The 20,869-nt window shown below is 43.2% G+C and overlaps 1 protein-coding gene across 1 annotated transcript in view; it reads left to right on the top strand.

The window, feature by feature from the left end:
• Nucleotides 1-20,869, top strand: part of TPH2 (tryptophan hydroxylase 2) — a 72,008-nt gene that overhangs the window by 22,114 nt on the left and 29,025 nt on the right. The window contains exons 6-8 of the mRNA XM_073327758.2: nucleotides 2,951-3,147; nucleotides 5,039-5,174; nucleotides 15,501-15,627. Coding sequence (XP_073183859.1) covers nucleotides 2,951-3,147; nucleotides 5,039-5,174; nucleotides 15,501-15,627 — 460 coding nt within the window. The remainder of the gene's footprint in view (nucleotides 1-2,950; nucleotides 3,148-5,038; nucleotides 5,175-15,500; nucleotides 15,628-20,869) is intronic.

Raw genomic sequence — 20,869 nt, 5'->3', positions numbered from 1 at the left:
AAGACCGTCTCTTAATTATGGGACAGTCTGATCTCCTGTGTACATCAGCTGTTTTGAGAATGGTCCTTGACTTTGTGTGCAGGCTCAACAGTAAATTAAGGATGGGTTTTTTCAAAAGGGCCCTAGTGTAGTCAGGTGCCCAGACCCCTTTTGACTTTCTACCCCTCATTCGTCTCCACACTGCTAATAGTATTTCAGATGTACCTCCAAGGGCTTGGCTACACTTGCGAGTTAGAGCACATTAAAGCAGACCCGGGCGCCCTAGCTCACTACCCGTCCACATTGGCAAGGCACGTAGAGCGCTCTGACTTCACGGCTTGGTACTCCACCTCAGCGAGAAGATTAATGCTTGCTGCATCTTGGCTGAAACGCCCAGGTGTCAGTGTGAACGAGGTGTTGCATTACTGTGCTCTGATCAGCCTCCGGAAACGTCCCATAATCCCCTTAAGTCAAGTGGCCACTCTTGTCATTGTTTTTGAATTGCTGCAGGAATGAGGATATGCCCTTTGAAAGCGCCGTTTCTGACAGCTGGCTGCTTCTCTGCTCCGAGACAAAGCAACCATTAGTGTGGAATGCCATGTGAGAAAGAGAGAGAGAGAGAGAGAGGCGGGGAGGGGCGTTGGAGAGGGGTCTGCTGCTGTCTGAACTTACAAGACAGCATGCTGACATGCTCTTAGTCCCCCACATACACACAACACACTCCCTGTCACACTCCACCCCATTTGAAAAGCATGTTGCAGTCACTTGCATGCTGGGATAGCTGCCCACAATGCACCGCTGCAAGTGCCGCAAATGTGGCCACACCAGTGCACTTGAAGCTGTCAGTGTGGACAGACTGCAGCGCTTTCCCTATTGCGTTCTCTGAAGGCTGGTTTAACTCAAAGCGCTTTTACATCTGCAAGTGTAGCCATGTAGTTAAGTGCTAACTCTCTTTTTGCTCATTCGTTAGTCTCATTGACTTCAAATAAGTAAAGAGTGAATTAGCACTTCAGGATTTGGCTTGGTAATAGGAAAACTAAAGTTAGCCAAACTCTCCCTGTTGCTATCTAAGTTTACCTTTTTGTCATATGCTGTTTTGTTCTCTGCTTTTCTTATTCTGGAGATTGCAGAGTACCCTTATTAGTCTTGCTAACACTACTCTGATTGATGTAGTGAATTTCTCTGGAGTTAATGGTATCTGTTCCTTCACATACAAATACAACAGTTACATACTTTTAATTTTGTCTTGCCAAATCAAGCCTATATTTTGAATTCATTACCATCCCCAGGAGTTAGTAATTTTTCTGCGCTACCTACAAATACCTGCTGTGTTGTAATTTTCTTGTCACACATGCTTGCAAGTCAAACGAATTTCAGTCACATTCTAATTTTATTTGTAATAGGCCTAAGTCCTAGCACATAGGGGAAGGCACATATTAATTTCTTGTTCTTTTCAACTTTATGCATCCCTTTTTAGATTTTTCATTTTTCTTGTTTGTATCTACTTTGATTATTTAAACAAAAAAAAAAAAGAGTAGAAAAAAACCAACTTGACAGAGGGGAAAAAAAACCCCTTTAAAACAGCCTGTAAAAAGCTACAATGTTTTTCTATAAAGCTAATAACTATACAGTGGGGGAGGAGGGAGGGCATTTGTATCTTGTGATTACTTACAGAATACATTTTCTCTCTCCTGCTTACACTCCCTTGTTCACTGTTGCCTACTCGTGTTTTTTACATAGATACGAATCTACCAAATGCTCCAGGTTGGTCTGACCTAGCCATCTGGGTGGGGTACATTTGTACTGCGGCTGGGAGATGTAATTCCCAGCTTGGGTAGACATACACACGTGACCTCCGCCCAAGCTAGTCTGTTTACAAATAGCAGTGTGACTGTGGTGGCCCAGGCAGTGGCATAGGCTAACCCCGCCCAAGTACAACCCCATCCGAGATCCTATGTGTTTATTTGGGTGGCTAGCCAGGAAAAACCCTTAGCTTTTAACTTAGAGATGGATAAAATCTTGGTCACCCTTAGTCATCAGTTGGAGGAAAGCCAGGGCCGGCTCTGGGCACCAGCAAAATGAGCAGGTGCTTGGGGTGGCACAGTTCTAGGGGCGGCGTTCCGGCACCGGCCATGCCGCCCCTAGAAAGGTGCCCCCGGCCCCCCAGCTCGCCTCCGCCTGCTCCCCTGAGCACGCCACCGCTGCTCTGCTTCTCCCCCCGCCAGGCTTGCCCCGCGCGAAGCAGCAAGCCTGGGAGGGAGGGAAGGAGGAGAAGCGGAGCGGTGGCATGTTCAGGGGAGCATGTTCAGGGGGCATTTTAGTGGTGCCCTCCATCCTAAATTGAGCTGGATGCCAGACGGCTAATTCTGAAGGTGTGGTCCAATACGATACAGACAAATTGACACAGCTTCTTTAAGGAGATGTGTGCCTCTCCAATCTATTAAAATTCTTTGGGGACCTCAACAAAAGAGTGGATAAAGGAGAATTGGTAGATTTAATTGTTTGGACTTCAAGTGAGCACTTGGCAAATTCCTCACAAGGGGCCACTACGGAAAGTAGTCTAGGGTGACAGATACAATTTCTGTCATGGATCAGAAATTCCTTGAGAGAGAGAAAACAGAGGGACTGAATCATGATATTCATGCAGCCAGTATGAAAGGATAAGTGGCCTCACGTTCAGAAATACACGGTTTATGTGGTGCAAGGAGTCCTTCCTGATACCACAATGTATTTATTATTAATATAGAACAAAAGCAATGTCAGGAAACATCCCAATAATATTTGTATTTGTTTTAACAGAAGGTTTGATTTCAGGTTTTTATTATTTAGATAGGACCATTAATGCACACGGTTATTTACTGATGTAGAAATAAAAGATACATGGAAGTGACGTTCCTGCTCCGAAGAATTTACTGTCTAAAATTAGTCTAGCAACTGTTATGTGTTTAAGAATATTTCTCCTTCTTTTTAGTGGTCAACCCATTCCCAGGGTGGAGTACACAGCTGAAGAAATTAAAACTTGGGGGACAGTATTCAGGGAACTCACAAAACTCTATCCCACTCATGCTTGTCGTGAATATTTAAAAAACTTCCCTTTGCTGACCAAGTACTGTGGTTATAGAGAGGATAATGTACCCCAACTGGAAGATGTTTCTATTTTTCTTAAAGGTAAGGTTCATGTTTGATTTTTGAATAGCCATGATGTCATGGAAAAATGTTGTCTTCTCTTAGGACCTGGTCCAAATTTCATTGATGTCCGTGGATTTTAGATCAGGCCATTAGTCAACACGCACGCACTCATTGCAATGTTTTCCACAGGAAAGAAATTGTTGGGGTGAGTGATAGTTGTTTTAATAGGAATGTAGGAAGTTCAGAAAGGTGGCTAGGTAGCACGCCTAAATCAGTTTGCACGCTACACATCCTATAAAATTATATTGGAGGTAAAGGAAGGTCTTGTGGTGTGACACGGGTGGCGAGCACAGATAGCTGTGCTGTTGTAATGAACACACTGAAGGAACGCTGCTTCTCATGTAGCTCCTCCTAGTGGGGAGGAAGAATGAAATGTTGAGATAGTAGAATTTAAAGATGACTTCAGGCATCCTCGTTCATTACAATATCTGTATCTATGCCAAGGGTTGCAGATGGTGGGAATGCATTTATCCAGATGTGTTCGAATATTCCCAAATGAACTTTGCAGGATTCCAGTACAATTTTGAAGTTCTGGTTTTGGAGTGACAGACCCATTTTATATACACTTATCAAGGTCCCAGCGCTGCAATGAGCTCCATGTGAACAGGGCCCCATAAAGGTGCAGAGGTTCTCCTTCAGGGAATTTCCTTGAATGATCAAGGCCTAAATGATTATTTGCTTTTGAAAAAGCCCTTCTTCCCCATCTCTGATGAAAACATGCCTTGTATGAAAGGAGAAGATGCAGATGTTGAGCCCTCTAGTGGCTTGCCCTCAAGGTTCAGAGCAGTCTGTCAGTTCTAATTCTTTCATTGTCCATTCCCTTCAAAGATATCTTGAGAACTTCAGGGGCAGGAACATACTGCTGTCTCTTGCAGCAATCCTGGGAGCTCAAGTGTATAATATCCTACAAATGTTTATAAAACAAAAATCTTTTGTGCTATAAGTGCCGTCCAAAAAAGGTAAGGAAGAGTGGTGTCCTAAATGTATATGGAAGAATTTTAACTTAAAATAAATACACTGTTTGGTATGAAAGAATAACTGTACCCATTTCCTTCTTCCCTGCTACATGCTTACCTCTTTTTTATGGTCACCAGCATTCAGCAACAATTGGCTCATCGCTTTTTGAGTTTGGTCATATCTTCCTAAGTCACGAATATATTGTTCTCTTGGTCTGAGGGAATGGTGAATCATGATTCTTTTTTTCTTAATGAGAAGCTAAAAACAGCAACAGAGCTACAGAAATACACTTTCAGACCAGTCAAAGCAGCCACAATTTTTGTGGAAACTGAACTTGGAATATTTTCCCGTAAACACCTTGAAAACAGCCACTAATGAGTAGAGAGAGAACTTGGGAAAGAACTGGCCTGTTCAAAGTCACTGTGAGTTTGAAATAACTCCCCTGTAGGACTAATCTGACAAAGGAATGCATTATTAAATGTAAAAATGAGCATCTGATATATTCATGTCACCACATGTTTAAATAATTTATAAGATAGTACTTTAAATGTATGCTTTTTTTTATATAGTTTAATTTCAGTAAAGGTGATTTACATCATATTTCACAGAATTCAGAATTGGAAACTTTTATATTGTTCTTGTTTGGTGCCATACATAAAAACAGATATTTCATGATGTTATTACTCACTGTAGACTTGACTTCTTTTCTAGTAAAAGTTCTTAAGCCATGAATTACTTCAAGCTGTTTTAATTAAGGGTATTTTAGCAGTGCAAGATGGGTGCAAATAGTATAGCATTTTTGGCCAAGGTTTTCAGTGTCTTGTTTCAGACAGAATAAATAACTACAAATCCTTGCTTGCTCTCAGGTGTTGATGTATCCAATTTCGTCTTTTCACTGTCTCTTCCACTTTAGAAAGGTCTGGCTTCACGGTGAGACCAGTTGCTGGGTATCTATCTCCTCGAGATTTTTTAGCAGGATTAGCCTATAGAGTTTTTCACTGCACTCAATATGTACGGCATGGCTCTGACCCTCTCTACACGCCAGAACCGTAAGTATACCTTGTCCTATTCATTTGTTATTAAAATCAACTATAACTATAACTTAATTTTCTAAATTTTTTATGTTGATTCAGCCCTTTCAACAATCCACTTCTTTTCCTAGACTCCAGTGGAGAACCTTTGCACAAAGCATGAAATCTTTTCTCTGGTGGAGTCAATGGCAGAACTCTGACTGACATAAGGGGAGTGAGAATTTCACCCAAAGTTGGGGGTTTTTTTTAACGTGGGCTTTGTGGTAGGTCTGAGGATTTGGCATCTGTTGTTTGTAGGGCTGGTTGAATTTTTTCCTGTCTCAGCTGTGTAATAAATTTGGGTTTTCAACTAAATACATTTTTTCGTCAAAGCATCTGCAGAAAATGTCAGGCTTTTTTGGTCTACAAACCAGATGCATGAAAACCAATTCCCACCCCACCTCCCCCCAGTGTTTGGCCAAAAACTGAAATCTTTTAATGTAGATATACCACCATGGTGCCTCCTGGGAGTAGTAGTTTGAGTATCTCATGTCCCTGTTCTACTCTATGGGCTGGACTCCTCAACCTGACTTCATTTCTCATACACCTCAGGCATGGTATTCCATGACACACTGCCTCCCATCACCAGGAGAGGGGACTGTGGAGCAATATGGGAGATGTAATCTGATCAGAGAACCTGGGCCATAGAAGAGAACTTGAGTGTGACACTCTCAAATTATAACAAGGAGTCTGGTGGAACCTTAAAGACGAACAGATTTATTTGGGCATAAGCTTTCATGGGTAAAACACAACTTCTTCAGATGCAGGACAGTGGCCATGGAAGTTGGAATCTGCTAAGGAGTGTGTAACAACTCACCTGCCGAATCAACTAGCCCTGAAAATGGATGGCGCTGGAGCGTTGGGCCCATACCCGGCCGTTGCCGGCTCTCAAACTATGACTCCAATGAGGCACCACACCAGCATTTTCAAATTGAAATGTTTGGGTTTTAGATGAAAACTGAAAACTCTTAATATCCTTAAAAAAATTCCAAATAGCTCCTCTAGGAGATTTTTTTTTTTTTTTTTGGTATTGAATGTTCTATGCAAGTAAATAATAGAATAGTAATTCCATCAAGAGACACTGCTGACTGCATAAACCATAAGGGCCATGTTTGAGCAGTTTACCAATTATCCGATATCTAGCATGAAATGATAGCCTTTCTTTATTCAGTATGTACCATTTTGGTGTATTTTATTTTTGTAAAGTATATGGCAACAAAAACCAAAGCCAAAGCTTACACAAATGAGTTATTGGTTTCAGAGTAGCAGCCGGGTTAGTCTGTATTCGCAAAAAGAAAAGGAGTACTAGTGGCACCTTAGAGACTAATCAATTTATTTGAGCATAAATGCATCCAATGAAGTGAGCTGTAGCTCACAAAAGCTTATGCTCAAATAAATTGGTTAGTCCCTAAGGTGCCACAAGTACTCCTTTTCTTTTTACAAATGAGTTAATATCTGCGGCCCTAATCCTGCAAACACTTAAGCCCATGCATAACTTTGCTCACAAGAGCAGATCCATTGAAGCCCTGGGAAAACATCTTAAGATATAAATCCAATAACCTAGCTGCATTTTTAAAATTTATTTTACAGTTAAAAGCTATATCTAAAAATAATCTAACGTACCATCATGGTGGGAATCACCAGGTGGCACTGTTACACATCACGCTAGAAGTTCTCTTTCTTATGGTGGGAGCTTTGTACACCATTTGAAGAAATGATGGATTGCTAGTTTTGTAATGCATTATCTTTTGGGGGAAGCTGTGGCAAGCATCAAAGGAGAGTCAGTTCTTGAGGCAGAGCTGCTGCAAAGAAACTGAGCGCTGGTGTTTTGGCTGAGATTCCTGAAAAAGGGGATTAATTGCATGCTGTTTGACCACCTCTGTGTATATAGGGCATGTATACACTGTTGCGCAGTTCAGACTATGGGGGGTCATGAATATCAGGGCACACCAAAGTGCTCTGCTGTAACTCCCCCATATACCTACTGTGGGTGTGAACTGAAAGGTTCCTACTCTGCATTAATATAATCCTGTGTGAAGAAGACTACGTTAATGAGAACTAGGAACCTTTCAGTTTTCACCTTCAGCATGCGTACCAGGGGAGTTACAGTGCATCAGTTTGGTGCACACTGCTATTCACGCCCCCCATAGTCCAAACTGCAGGGTAGTGTAGACGAACCCATAGCATAAATAAATAAACTGCTCTAAGAAAATACTCGACTCTGCTACACTGATCTTTCCAATGGGGAGACAACCTGCCAAGCCCCAAAATCTGCTAACACTCAGCAGAGGAGGGATGATATTTATGAAGTAAAAACAATTGGAGTATATTCTTAGCCAGTGCAAGGAGATTTATGGAGATTTATCCCAGTAAGTGCAAAGGCCTTGAGACAGCAAACACTTTAAGCATGTGTGTAACTTTGCTCACATGAGCTGTCCCTTTGGCTACTATATTTATGGTATCAATGCTTAGTTTGATACAGGCTCCGAACTGTGTAGCAAGTCTTAGAAATTAGGTCGTAATATGTAATAACTAGGGTGGCCAGATGGAAAGTCTGGTCAAAAAGGGGACCAGATCAACTGACCGGACACCCAAAGTCGGTAACTGCCAGCAGGGGAGGTGGGGAGGCACCAGGTCATCACTCGTGCCAGCCCTGTCTCAGACGGGGCAGCCCCCTACCTGCATCAGGCAACTGCAGCTCCCAGCCCCAGCTCTGCAGGCGAGTCCCTCCCGACCCATGCAGAGAGGAGGGGGAAAGCAGTGAGTGATGGAGGAAGGGGGGAAAGAGGAGCAAACGGGGGGTGGGTCCTCAGGGGGTAGGGCAGGAGCGGGGCCTCAGGAAAAGAGGGAGGTCAGTGGGTGAGACCTGGGCAGGAAGAGACAGGGCAGGGGCGGGTCTTCAGGGGGAAGAGGAGGTTTTGGCATTCCTGCTCGAGTGTCCGGTTTTTAAATATTACAAAGTTGGCAACCCTAATAATAACAGAAATTCTTATGAAAAACTACCCATTCATGGTGTCCTAAGAGTCACTGTAGTAATTCTAGTGAAATTAAAATTATTACTTTTGTTTCTGAATTTAATGGGAAATCCTTATTACCTTGATGACTCCAAGCATTAGACCTATATAAATTATATAGGTACAGTACTAGCATTTGAAACACTGATAAGAAGCTAATTATAAAAAGGAACTTTATTCTTTTTATGCAGATCTTTGTTCTAAAATAATAAAATTTCAGAAAAATGAAGAGCAAAAAATGATAAATACCTTGTTAACGTTGTCTGATTTTTCATAAGATTTTGCACACAGCAGATACTCTCAGAAACTGAGGATGAAATTCTGGCTCCATTAAAGTCAATGACAAAACTCATATTGACTCCAATGGGAGAGGATTTCACCCTTAATATTCACCCTTTTGCAGTACAATAATTGCAGTGCCCTGCTCTCTCTCATTTGATGTATGGAAACATATTGTGGTTGGTTGCAGGTGTCTAAGGCTGTGAATGTTTCATATGAATACGATCAACCTGATGAAATGACTCCTATTGATTTTAAAAAAAGAAAAGGAGGAACTTGTGGCACCTTAGAGACTAACACATTTATTTGAGCATAAGGTTTCATGATCAGGCTTCCCACCCACACTGTAGAGCCAGATGGAAATTAGGGAATTCACTTTGCTTGATTTTTATCATCACTATCTGCATTTTAAAACATTTTCTTTCCTGGTTTTATGATATTTCTACTACCTTCATAGAACTATATGGATTTCCTCTGCTGGCCGATTTGCTCCTACAAAAATCTTTCACAGTGAAAACTATTACTGAAATCTTTTCCTCTCAATGTGTATGAATAAATTAAAGCCACTTAATTATTTTTCAAATAGCACAAAACAAAAGAATTGAGTCTGGTAGTTAAGAAAAGAGTTATATTGTTTAGACTATCTCTAAAGGACCAGACTTGCTGGGAAATCTATGAGACTGTTATGACAATTCCAAACATTGGTATATGATTCTGCTTGCAGGGTACTGTTTTGTTTTGTTTTTTTTAAAGGCAACTCTCTGTAACAGCACATGTAAAAAAAAAAAAAAATTTTCCCACAGAGAAATATATAAGCCAAAAGTGGGGTGGTTGCTAATGTAGCAAATTGGATAGGGCAAGATTATGTCTACCCTTTTGTGGGTTTGCAAGGATGTAAAGGGTGCAAACAGCCTCTCATCAGACCTGTTGCCATGTGCATGGCTAGTCCTTGTGCAGGGCTAGTCTTTGTATTCTCTTGTAGTATAGACAACAGTATTAGCTTCTCCAGTGTGGGTGGTGAGGGCTGGAAAGGGGTCAAAGTTCTGCACTGGCTGGCCAAGCTAGACTGGTATGTTGGGGACAGGGCTAGACTTGTGCTGTTTTCTGACATCAGTGACCCCTTGGCACAACAGTATCACTATGGGCTTCTGCTCCTCACAGGCCTTGGGTCTTTGGTACAGTCCACAGACCTTCAGTATGGATCTTGGCTTGGCTTGGCATGGCATGGCATAGCCCTCAATGTATTAGGATCTCTGGTCAGCCTTCAGAACCCTCATGAATCAGTTCATCTGTGTCTCAATGCATCATTGAAATGGAGCAGCCCTTGGCTCATCAGACGAGGTCTCAGTAGGCCTTTGATACTTTAGAGACTTGAGGCATCAGAGCTTTTGTGTCTGTCAGGCCCTTGGTAACTTTGGTGGTGTCCTTCCCCAGTACCTTAGAGAGGCCCTAGGTGAGTCGTCATTATTCTGAAGCCTTATAACCTTGACAAATTAATGCCTCAGGCCATCAGCACATGAGGCCTCTGTGCATAGTTATCTCTGAGCAAAAAAGGCCTTAGTAGGTCCTTGATGTGGCAGTAACTCAGTGTCTCACATTGCATTGTGATGCTAGCCCCACGGTTGATGCCCTTGCCCTCAGCACATTAAGATCTTCTTCCATAATAGCGTCAGCCTGTCACCACCATGAAGTGGAGCTCAGCACAGCTCTGTATGCTCAGAATGGTCCTCATGCGTCTACGGAGTCTTGGCACTTCAGTGCCTATGTCGGGACACATCAGCACTTCAGAATAACCCCAAAATCTCTATTAAGAGTTAGTACTTTGGGGCTTTAGAGAGCTCCGGGTGCTTAAGCTGTTCAACTATTTTGGCTTGGCATTTTGATAGGGTGGCCGTATTTCCCTATGCTGAATACGGGACACCTGGTAAAATCACTCGTATTCAAGTGAGTTCAATGGCAATCAATCGTACAAACATTTAAATTAACATCAAGTTGACTGAGCCTCTCTTAAAAAGAAATACTGTGTAGTTGGATTCTTTTTATTTACCTTCTTATCTTTAAGGCTTTAGGATTCACATAGGGAGAGGTGACACATGCACACCCATACCCCTCTCTCACACGGGTGGTGACCAATCAACCTGACTCTCCCTATCTGGCGCTGTCCATCCTCCGTGCCTGGCTGGGCCCCCGGGATAGACCCACCTCTCCTGGTACCTGGCACCATGTCTTCTCGAGGCAACACGTGGAGGGGGGGCACATGCGGTCACATGCCCCCCTCCCCAGATTTCTGCCAGGATTCACATCAGAATGTGGCCAGCAGCAGCCTTTCGGCACTGTGTGGGAGGGGAGGGAAGGGAAGGGAGCTGCTTCCAGCCACAGGGGAGGAGGAGGGGGAAGGGATGACCTGGCCTGTGTCTTTGCAGAGCTCATCTCTTTCCCCACCACTTCCTAAGGGAAGCAGCTTGTCCCTTCCTGTCCGCACACTGTCGAAAGGCAGCTAACACCTCCAGGCTGCTGCTGGCCACCGACGTAACCCAGCTGCCTCCTGTCCCTTGGCTACAGTGTGGGCAGGAAGGGGTTAATCCCTTAGGATGCATTGTGCACCAGAGCCCAGGGAACCTCACTGCAGGGGCTTCAATGAACCCCAGAGAAAGGTGGCTCAGCAGAGGAGGGTGCCTAGGGGCCAGAGCAGCCCCACGCTCTCAGGGGGCAGGACCTGGGTGTGTGTGGGGGGGGGTGAAGAGGGCACTAAGCCCTTACCTAGGGGGCTGCTGTGGAGCCTGCAGGTTCGCAGTGTGAACAGGCTGGAAATAGTTTCCCCTCCCCCATGACTCCAGAGCTTAGCTGAGGGGTGAAGAGGCTTCTCTGGGCCAGTGCTGTGTGGAGCTTTGACCCATGCAGGACTCAGCTCCTCCTTGCCAGCGCCCCGGGCCGGAGGGTCTTGGGGTTTCCTGGGGTGCCAGCCCAGCCAGAGGCAGTGGGGGGAAGGAGCGGGCCGGCCGGGCTGCTCGTGAGCTGAGCATTCTGACCAAGGGCTGGTTCACTGCACAGCGCTGGAAGTGGGATGGGCCCTGCTGTGGGGGGATGTGGAGGAGCAGTGGGGCTGGCGGGGGGTGGCGGGGTGTGTGTGAAGAGGCAAAGCAGGGAGAGGAAAGCAAGAGGGGGAGCACGTCAGGAGAGCTGACACGTAACTGGCCACCACTCACCAACTACCACAGCATGCAGCCTGTGCCAGCTGGAAACGGGACGGGGGGCAGGGCCCTGCTAGCCAAGAGCCAGCACGCAGCATGGGCTGTGCTAAAGGACCAGCAGGGGGAGCGGCTGGCCCTGCGCTCTGAATCTTTGCCCCTCCACCAGCCTTGCACTTCCCCCCCATTGTCAGCTATTGGACCCCCCCACACACATGCTTCTGGCTGGAGAGCAGGGATCCAGCCAGCAGCAGGACCCACCAGAACTGATGGGGGTGGGAACAGAAAATACGAGACAATTTGCCCGTTTTTAAGAAAACGTTGGCACACCTGCAGGAGGGCTTAAATACGGGACTGCCCCGTTAAAAATGGGATTCTGCTCACCCTATATTTTGATGCCTCAGCATGGCCACAGCCATAGGCACCGACTTCCCCTCTTTCATGTGGGTGCTTGACCCCCTTCCAGCCCTGGCCCTGCCCCCACTCCACCCCTTCTATGAGGCCCCGCCTCTTCCCACCCCCATTCCAATCCTTTCCCCAAAGTTCCTGCCCCAACTCTACCTCCTCCCTGCCAATAGTCCAACTCCTTCCCCAAGTCTCTGCCCTGGCCCTGCTTCCTCCCCTGAGTTGCGCCATGTTCGTGCTCCTCCCCCCACCCCAAACAGCTGTTTGGCGGCCGGACGGGAAGGTAGATGGAGGAGCAGGGATGCGGCGCGCTTGGGGGGGGAGGAGGAGGTGGGGCAGCGGGGAGGAGAGCTAATTTTTTCCCTGTGGGTGCTCCAGCCCTGGAGTCGGCGCCTATGACCACAGCCCCCCTGCCAAGGATTGGTACCTCACAGCTTCAGAATGAGCAGGCATTGCTTTTGGGCTCTGCTTCACTGGCACCTTTGAGAGATTATGATGATTTGGAGCCTTCTTTAAGGCATAGCACTTTGACCCCTAGATGGAATTAGTTCAGCACTTACTTTGGGACACAATGCTTCAGCAAATGGTTGCATCACCTCTATTGGGTTGCATCGGTGCATCCTTTGCAGGCAGTTTGCATTAGTTGAGGGGGAAAAATGGGTGCCGGGTGACCTTCTAGGGAGCTTAGCACTGAAGTCCTTCTTTTCAATAAGAGGTACTATGGGATATTGTTTTCCTTCTGAAGCGCTCTCTCCTGGACATTGAGTTTCAGAGATTCCTGTTGGGTCTGTCCATTTGTGCCTCTGGCTGTTTTCATGGCCTCCCCCTAGATCTGATAGTCTGTTCCTGACTCTAGAAATAGTAAGGGTCTTGATCCTGATGGTTGCTTCTGTGTATTCCATTACCTCTTCCATCCCTCATTGTTCGCTTGTTCATGCTGCAGCTGTCTTCTGGGAAATGAGGTGGTCAGACTTTGGTGCTTTAATCATGCTGACCTGGGATATCGTAGGAAACAGAGGGAGATTAGGATTGCTAAAGAAGTGAATGTTCTGCCATTGGGGAAGCATGAGTAACTGTGCATCTCAGACCTGGAATTCTCTTCATTGTGTATCTCTGCTTTACCTCATGTTTACATTAGGGTAACAACTCTTCCAATGTCTCCTACTGCTTTTGGTCAGCTATATCATATGTGTTTTGTATTTGTAGAGGAGAAATGGTGGGCTGTCATTGTGGACTGAGTGCATCCATATTCCCTGCATAGAGTTCACCTGACCCGGTGGTAATCTAGAAATCAGATTAGTTCATGTTCAGCTCCCCAATTTGCCAGTTTCTTCTGCAGAGATTGCTGTAGTGCTCAGAAGAAAGTAACTTTTCAAGGCAATACTCAGTGCAAGGCTTTTCTGGAACATTGTTCAGTTGGCCAGGAGACATCACTAGTCTGGTTTTGCGAGCAGTGAATGCTCAGACCAGGCTATGAATGTTGGGGATTAAAGCTGCAACTATATTCGTAATATCCCTGGCATATTTTCCTGTTATCATAGGAAAGTGTATACAGATAAAATAGACATAAGGAAAGTGAGATTGCCTAATTCTTTCGTATCATATAACTAGCCAGGCATGTACGTGGATAGCATTATGTAACTAGAGACCTATGATTGTCTCACTAGGAGCAACAGTGAGTGGGGCAGTGTGAGTACAGCTTGTCTAGCCAATACTGCGTTACACTGTTATGACTGAGGACATCTGGGATAACAGGCCACAAAATGCAACTGAATCAGTGAACTCTTGGGGTGGAGGTGCGGCGGGGGGGAGGGGAGAGAGTAACAAAAATGTTAACATTATTTTGTGTGAAAGCAGGAACTACTTTCTACCTAGGGACAGACACCACATATTTCTGAGTGAAGAATAGTGCTTACGAATAGGAGCCTTTAAATTAAATAGAGAGTTGTTTTTTCTTTTTGTGATTTATTTGAAATGTCAGATTCTGTGTCATTCAGCACAAAACATACCTTATAAAAGACAAATGGGATGATTTTGGATAGAAAATAAAAACCTGACGTTCTCTCACTGCCTTTAAAACATTTCTTTACAGCTACACTAAAAAAAGAAACCTTTTTAAAGAGACAAAAGGAAAGGAAATGTCAGATTAGATTTTAAATCGAACTTTACTACACCAGGTCCATTATTTTGTTGGAAACAAATACACAGTTATGAGAATGTTCAGTATAAGAGCTTTTTTAGATGCTGTACATACTCTCTTTATTTGTGAATATGTGACTGCGTTTTGTGGTGACTAATATTGTACTTCCAGTTGTGGACTGCAAAAGATCCATGGCTGAGCAGATACCAAGCTTTTTTGAAACGGGCTAGATTCTCTGCTTTGGCTAAGCTGTGTTCCGTGCAAAACTGAAGAAGGGCGCAAAAGTGTCTTTAAGCCCCTAATCCTAGAGCCAACCCAGTGCCAGTACACTTCCCATCACAAAACAGAGCAGCCTGAAGCTATTTCAGCAGCTGAGGATCATCTAGGTGCAGGGACCTCCTGTGCAGCAGCTGAGACAGGAGGTGCTGTGGGAGCTGTGATGGCAGTTCTGTACCACCTGAAGATTCCCTAACTGTGGGGAATCCTCAAATGGCCAGTTAAGATAGGTTTATGCCACTAGTGGCACAAAGCAGGCTGCAGATCTGGCCCATTATGTTTATGGTCTAAACTTCAATACGGGATCTCGGGGGGGGGGGGTGGGATGTTCAATCACTTGTGCCCAGCAAGAGGATACAAACAGAAACTGGACAATTTCACAACGATATTTTTCAACCTCAGATAACAAAACACAGTGCTCGAGAGCTTGAAACCAAGAGAGTTGAGACTTTTTTTATTTTTGTAGTGCCAGGTTCACTCCACTTGGAGAGAAATGGTGAAAATTGTATCAGTGAGTGGGCTTGATTTTCTTTTCTTTTGGGCAGTTAGGTCTTTGCTGCCCTCTTGGCCGAGTTACACAGTGCTCAGACCCTTACTGACAACTATATAACGATTGGTGAGGTTAAGGGGCAAGTGGGGATAATCGACACTTAAATTTTAAACTCTTTGGGGCGGGGTATGTCTTTTCTCTGTTTGTACAGTGCCTAGCACAATGGGGACCTGGTCCATGACTGGGGCTCTGAGGTGCGATGGTAATATAATGAATAACGTAGTCAATTTATTTGTAAAAGCAAATGCATTCATCTATATAGAGTTGTATACATTTGAGTGTGTTGGTACTGCAATAGAAATATTTAACTGTAAAATATTAATGGTACATATACATTTGAGGGGCAGTAACTGTGCATAGAATGGCTTGTATCAAACTGCTCTCAGTGATAATATATTAGCTAATGCTATTTCTATATGTGTAACATTCTCTTATCCTTCTAATTCCTGTCAGAGATACGTGCCATGAACTCCTGGGGCATGTGCCTCTACTTGCTGATCCCAAGTTTGCCCAGTTTTCACAAGAAATAGGACTGGCCTCACTGGGAGCATCTGATGAAGAAGTTCAGAAACTAGCTACTGTGAGTCAATCGCTGCATCTTTTCCCTGACTTATGTTTCTCTTTGGTTACTAAAATGAAGAGTTGTCTAATGGCTTCTAAAATGTGTTCTTCAGTTTTCAGATGATGACTGTGGTATTACAATTACAAGGCCTTATATGGCTCCTATTGAAGTCACTGATATTTTTCCGTTGTCTTTAATAGGAGTGGGAACAAGCATATGGTCACTGGATGCTTTGTAACACTAATATTGTACCACCTAATCTCAACGTTTAGTTAACATTGATTATTCCTGTTCCAGGTTCTGGAAACAAAGCAACTAAGACATTTTTAGGGAAAATGTCTTCCTTTGTTTGTGCGTGCAGCTCTAAGTTCTCCTAAATGGGAGCTGTCTGTATATGGGAGCTGATGTGGCCCTTAGTGGCACCACTGTCTGTCTCCCTCTTTCTGATCTGTTTTGAAGGTGTGCAATATAATATAGTATATGATGGACTAATGAATTTAGAATGAATGTGTTTAGCTGATACTCCCCCTAGGGCATGTCTAATAACGAGATGATTTGATACATTTTATAGTTTGGTTTTAATTTATTGTACCCTTCATTTTCTATCCTTATAAAACAAATACTATAAATTTTGTAAACCACATTCTTCAGATAACTCAACAAACATGAATATTTCCAATATCTAAAAATTCCATATGCAGTTGAACCCACAAGAGAACTTTTAAATAGGCAGAACGTAAATGCCCAAGTTAGAATTTAGCCAGACAACTGGAAATAACACCTGCATTCCTGTGAGATATGTAATGGGATTTTAATGGCCACAAAAGATCAGGACTTTGGCTTTAATCCTCTTGTGAAAGATGACACGTGAGGGGGAAGAGAGCCTAGTGAATCACCAATACCATTTAGCAATCATTGCCTCTTTAGAAGCTGTCAGTCCTTCAACGTTTATGGAGAGAACAGATAGCACTAGTCTCAAGGAGGACTCTTGGTGTCCAGGCTTGGATGCAAGTTCTGGTCATTGACGTCTTCCTTTTGTTTTGTAGCATCACAGTAATAAGAAATGGGAAAGTGGTAGTACGATATAACACCAATATTGAGTCAACTGAAGTCACAACAAAGTTTTCTTGCCATCGTTAAACTCCTAAGATTGTCACCAAGGGCTCAGTTATGACAAACAAGAATAAAGAACGAATCTGCAGATGATGTGCTCCGGCTCCCACTAGTTGAGTGCATATCACCCAGTGCAGATCACCCCTTGATTATATGGTGTTGCCTTAATCGACTCCACACTAGAGTTGGCCAGTCTAGAGGCTTGATCATTAAGTGAGGCTACATCAATACCTAAGACTGTGGCAGAGAGCCTCAAAATATGAACCATTTCCTCTGATACCAGCTGCTTGAACAAGAATGCTCTTCCAGTGACATGCCATAGTGCCATGATCGAGTAGTCGCATCTGTACAGGTGTGGTGGGAAGCAGTATGAGGACACAGCAACAAGAAGACCAATACCACACTCTGCAGCTCCTAAAATTTGCTTTGTGATCTCCCATACAGGGAAAAATCTTTCACACACACGTTAATAACATGTAGGATCAGGATGTGGGAGTCTACATGAGGGCAGGTGAAAAGAATAGGGTCTTTTACCACTTCTCAGCAGTTAGCATGTGGGGGGGGGGCAGGCAAAGGGAACAGCTTTAATTTTATCCATTAAATGGCATCCAAGTTGCTATTAATTGACTTTTACAACAACATTTTATGTTTAACCAGGGATGGAAATGAGATATGAAAACAAAATGAGCTGCAGACAATCAGCCAAAGATCTAAGAAAACAGAATGAGATTCCAGCTAGGCAGCTTCAAAGTAAATACTGAAACAGATGAACTGACCTAGAGCATGCATACTAATGTGCCTAGAGTAACGTGCTGAAGCAAGTAACCCATTATCATGACCTGTTTCAAAAGATAATGAGATTAACAACTGAGACATCACTGAGAAGGAGAATGGCTTTAGGAAGAGAGAAAAAAAACTCAGGAATTCAGACCAGAAATGGGGAAGTTTATTACAGGTGATTTCCTAATAGGTGTTTCCATGAACTTAAAGTGAGGTTCCGCTCTGAAAAGCAACTGTGTAAAAATGGCACCTTCTTACTCAGCAGATCTACTCTGTGTGTGTATTACAGGCAAAAATAAGTTTGATTTTTTTTTAACTCCCATTCATCCTGCAGCACGAACACAACTGAGAGAATGTGAGTAGGATTCTATTCCTTGTACATAAACGGAATCGCTCACTAAGTTCCAGTTAGTTACTCACCCGTGCATGCCCATTAAAGTCAGTGACACTGCACTGGTGTGACTGAGAGCATATTTTAAAGACTTATGTTTTATAAGTGTCAGTGTGAAAATGACAGGTGTCGGAGTAGCAGCCGTATTAATCTGTATTTGCAAAAAGAAAAGGAGTACTTGTGGCACCTTAGAGTAACAAATTTATTTGAGCATAAGCTTTCGTGAGCTACAGCTCACTTCATCGGATGCATTCAGTGGTTTCTCTGTTGAACCTTTATTAGTGGTGGTGCTGCATGAGAAGGCAAGAACTCAGCTTAACTCTCAGCTCTCAGGTGATATTTGAAGCTCTGGCTGCTAGAAAAAGCCTCTTTATCTGTAAGCTGAGCATATTTGTGTTATGAATCCTTGAGAGAAAATAAATATCGAAAGAGGCCCACAAGGTCATTTTTTACAGTAATTTTTCAGAGTGGATTTTCTCTTTAAGAAGTTCTGGAGAGGGAGGAAACCAATACATTTTCCGCAAAGAGAGAAGCAGTGTAGAAAGCAAGTGGCTAACACACAAAGCACCGTAAAAATACAAACCACTAAAACAGACTATTTTACTGCTTGGAGCACTGTGGTTAGTTTCATGTTTCCAGTTTTCTGACCTAATTTTACTTTTATTTTTACACACACAGTCTCACACTCTCTCTCTCTATTTTGGATGGAAAGTGTTAACTGTTAGTATTCCAAAGCAGGAATAGTGCATACAGATATTGCCTCCCCTTTTCCCCAGGTTTGTCAACAAATCTGTCTAGTTAAGGGCATGGCCATTAGAGACTAAGTGACACCATTAAACTCTTTCCTGTTGTCTCTTACTTGAAGCTGCATTTAAACCTTGAAGTCTCCAGAGGTGAAAATTGGTGTCCCCTTTCTCTCTTCCTTTGTAATATTTATTTTAACATTTTGATAGTAGAGCATAGTGGAAACCAAGCAATTTATCCTGTTTTTGCTGGTCTGTGTACAGAAAACTTCTGCAATGAATTGCTTCTGAAACTGGAGGAATTTGAATGTGATGAGGTTTCATAAATTAATTTCAAGCTTGTTGTTATAAATGTAAATGATTTACTCTTCACTGAACAATAAATGAGGCCAGTGATGTAGTCAGTCTTTTTAAAGCAGACTATTTGTCTATATATGTGTGTTATATACATGTATATACAAAATACTGTATGTATGCATATTAAAAAATGAACATTCAGAAATCTCTTAGTAAGGGTAAACTAAGTGGTCCGTTGGGTTAGTCCATTTGCTTTTCCTCATTGAAGATCAATATTATTTGAATTTGTTGGCTTCATCCTAGCTCTTTTGTCCAGACTGAACAGGAGGCACCTAATTCAGGACAATTGCCCATTGTATCAGCTAAGGAGATAACCAGAACAAGAAAAATGGGGCTGTTGAAGATAAGGACTGAGTTGCCTTGTAACTGCTCTTTCGGTGGGCTTGCATAGTGTCTGCCTGAAGTATGTCTGCCTGTAGGTGGAGCTGGCATGTTACCTCAATTTTGGAGGATTCTCATTCATTCTGAGTTTTAAGAGAGGGTTAAAAGCTGGGCAGCTGTCTCTTTCATTATGAAACAATTAATTCAATGAACTAAAATTCCCATAGGCCTGTGGGACTGCTGCAGCCTTCAAAAAACTCCACTGATCAATGAAAGCAAGCTCCTCTGAAATTTTTTTTGCTAGGGATGAGCACAGTAAAAATGTACAACACAATGAATAAGTGAAGTTGTTTCTTATAGAGATCTTGCTTCCACAAACACCTGTAAATAGTGAAACTGGGAGTTGCAAGAAGAGTTTGAAGTAAATATGACTCAAAACCTACTCCTCTGCCAAACAAAATTTGACAGGCTCAGATGAGAAACCCATAATGAGCCAACTTGATAAAGGCTAGAGAGCGTGATTCTAGATACTTGGACAAAAGGAAAGGCCCAAGCACCTCCAATGATAAAAACTTATTAGGACAGTAGAGAGGAAACTGCCACACATGATGGGATACATTGCATCGGACATGGTATCATACTACACAGCATGAGGCTGAAAATGCTAAGCATGATCCACAATACCTGTCTGGTTTAGAAGTACAAGAACACACCTGAGCTATTCTGTTCTGGCCAGGCATAAATGCTTCCAACTGGATTTATTTGGAAATGTATCCCAATGTAAAATCTGCAATAGATATAAGAAATGGAATACAAAAGAACTCCTGAAACCACATGAGATTCCCAGTCACCCCAAGAGTTGCACAGATCTCTTTGAATTAAAAGAGAAAGATAACCCCTTATGAGTGGGTTACTTCTCTTGTTCTCTAAAGTGAGCCGTGGCACAGCACATGGAGTAGCAATCTAATCGCACATTGCAATGTGCAGGTTTCTCATTTTGGAATTCCTGCTGAGTTAATAATATTTGCAGGTGGCTCATTTCAGCAAGTCTCTCAGCTAAATCAGTTGCAGCACGTCATGTAAAGTCCTTCCTCAAGTATGCACAGGCAAATAAACTAGCAGAAAAGAACGAGACCAAATGAAAAAGACCTGGTGGCTTCAAGGAATCAGTTTTGTGTTATTAGAATATTGCTACACTCCTTACAAAGCTTTATCAAGGTCGCTAGTTCAGAGACGCATGGGCAGAGAAACAAATGCTTAGTGGCAATATCTAACAAGCTTTGAGAGTCAGAAGCAATTAATCCTGACGCAGTTATTTAAGAAAATCATACCAAGACACTAGAAAAAATACTATAGCAAGAACACCAAAGGTACTCTCATTGCAAGTGGTAGAGAATATTACACTTCAAAGAAAATTTTGGGCAGCCCAGCCCGCTAAATTCCTCATTCTGGACAGGAGTAGGGTACAGCAATGGGCTTTGATTAGGAAGTATCATGCATTTAGAATTGGGAAAAGAAAGGAGAGTGAGAGATACAAAGGCTAAGGCTGCAAACA

This window comes from Lepidochelys kempii, chromosome 1, assembly GCF_965140285.1.
Source record: "Lepidochelys kempii isolate rLepKem1 chromosome 1, rLepKem1.hap1, whole genome shotgun sequence".
Lineage (NCBI taxonomy): Eukaryota > Metazoa > Chordata > Testudines > Cheloniidae > Lepidochelys > Lepidochelys kempii.
Note: the sequence above shows the minus strand (reverse complement) of the source record. Positions and strands in the feature narration are given on the sequence as shown.